The 1,706-nt window shown below is 63.4% G+C and overlaps 1 protein-coding gene across 2 annotated transcripts in view; it reads left to right on the forward strand.

The window, feature by feature from the left end:
* The window catches only part of MAP2K5 (mitogen-activated protein kinase kinase 5), a 237,197-nt gene extending 236,079 nt beyond the window's left edge, over nucleotides 1–1,118 (forward strand). For both annotated transcript variants that reach the window (XM_008064694.1, XM_021715641.1), the window contains one exon: nucleotides 708–1,118. In XM_008064694.1, coding sequence (XP_008062885.1) covers nucleotides 708–812 — 105 coding nt within the window. In that variant the 3' untranslated portion in view covers nucleotides 813–1,118. The remainder of the gene's footprint in view (nucleotides 1–707) is intronic.
* The last annotated feature ends 588 nt before the right edge of the window (nucleotides 1,119–1,706 follow it).

Below are 1,706 nucleotides of genomic sequence, written 5' to 3' on the forward strand. Positions count from 1 at the left end.
GCTCCCAGCCCGGAAACCACCTGGGAGGAAGGAGGGTGCTTCTCAGCATTCCCTTCACCTTTGGCCTGTGGCCACCAACTCTGTGGCTATCCCTGCTTGACTCTGATCTCCCCTGGGAGCCCCTGGAGGCCCTGAGGTTGTGGGTGTGAATCTTGGTGCTTCAGAACAGCAGAGGAGGGAACTGGCTAAATGTAACCTGGCCTGCCTGCAGGCCCAGTGAGGAAGGGCTAATGGAGACCCCAGGAGCCGGGCGGTCCCTTCAGCATCTAGTACCACCTGACCACTCACCTCCTGACCACTGGCCACCTGACCGCTCACCAACTGACACCTGGCTGCCTGATCGCTTGCTTCCTGACCACTGGCCACCTGACCACTTGCCAGGGGCCAGGGGATCCACACTTCCCCGCTGACCCCTTCCCCTGAGTCATGCCTCCCCCACTGCAGGGGGTGATCTGCGTACAGAACTGCAGGCAGAGGAGAGGCTGAGAAGGCCTGACACGGCCCCTGATGAGATGATTCCTGGGTCTCTGGGCAGCAACTCCGCCTCCAGCTGCAAGGAAGGGAAGGCAGAATGTTGGCCAAGAGAGCTGCCTTCCTACCTACAGGGTCACTGGGGAAAGAAGTCCCACCAGGTTGGGCACACCCTCGGGAGGTGGCGTGGAGGGCAGGGTCTGGGGTGCAATCACAGCCACTCCTGCTCCCCACAGGGCCACCCGTTCATCGTGCAGTTCAACGATGGGAACGCTGCTGTGGTGTCCATGTGGGTGTGCCGGGCATTGGAGGAGAGACGGGGCCCTCAGGGGCCCCCGTGAGGCCAGGGCTGAAGCCTAGACCAGTCACCATGGGGAGCAGCTGCCACGACCTCCTGTGCCACCCGCGCTAGAAGAGCCGCACCTACCGGCCTCCCTGCCCCACTGCGCCTGCTGACGGCCTTGCCTGGAGCCCTCAGCGTGGCCACCTGCCAGGGACCCCCAGCCCCTCCAGCTGGAGCCACTGACTCTGGGTCGGCAGTGGGTGGCGAGAACACAGGCCCAGGACCCGCAACCCCCACCCCCTTCTGTAAAGAAAGGTCAAGCCCTTCAGTGTCACTGATGGGAATAAAAGTGTTACTGCTTCGCGATGGCCCCTGTGGTCTTTGAGTCTGTTGTCTTGGGGTGGGCAGGCGTGTCTCCACTCCCGCAGGGGTGTGGTGGCTGTGGTGCCGCAGGACCGTGACCAGGCCTGCTGTGGAAGGAGAGACGTACATACCCAGGCTATCCAGGCCCCATGGCCAGAGCAGGCCCCGCTGGGCTGCAGTGTGTCGCCCCTCGAGGCACCTCCTCCACACAGGCTGTCCCTCCCACCCCCACAGCCTCCAGCCCACTCCCCACAGCCTTCACAGCTGAGCTGTCGGGCCCCTCAGCTGCCGCAGGTCAATGCAGCTGCCCCATCCCACGGGCGAGGAAGCGAGGGGCCTGGCAGCAACCTGAAACATCCAGAAGCAAACTCCTAACCCCACACACATCCCAGGCCCACCCACCACCTTCAGCTCGGTAAGCAGCACTCAGGCCTCCTGCACCCAGGACAGAATGCTGGACTCAGCCTGACTACAATGTGGTGACCCCGCATCCATCCCGCTGGGAAGTCCCGCTGTCTGTACCTCTGAAGGCTGTTGGCTTCACTGCCTTGAACCCTGGCCCGAGCCACAGGCTCCCACAGGTCCTGTA

Source organism: Carlito syrichta, unplaced genomic scaffold (genome assembly GCF_000164805.1).
Source record: "Carlito syrichta isolate Samal-C Ts95f unplaced genomic scaffold, Tarsius_syrichta-2.0.1 Scaffold101933, whole genome shotgun sequence".
Classification (NCBI taxonomy): domain Eukaryota; kingdom Metazoa; phylum Chordata; class Mammalia; order Primates; family Tarsiidae; genus Carlito; species Carlito syrichta.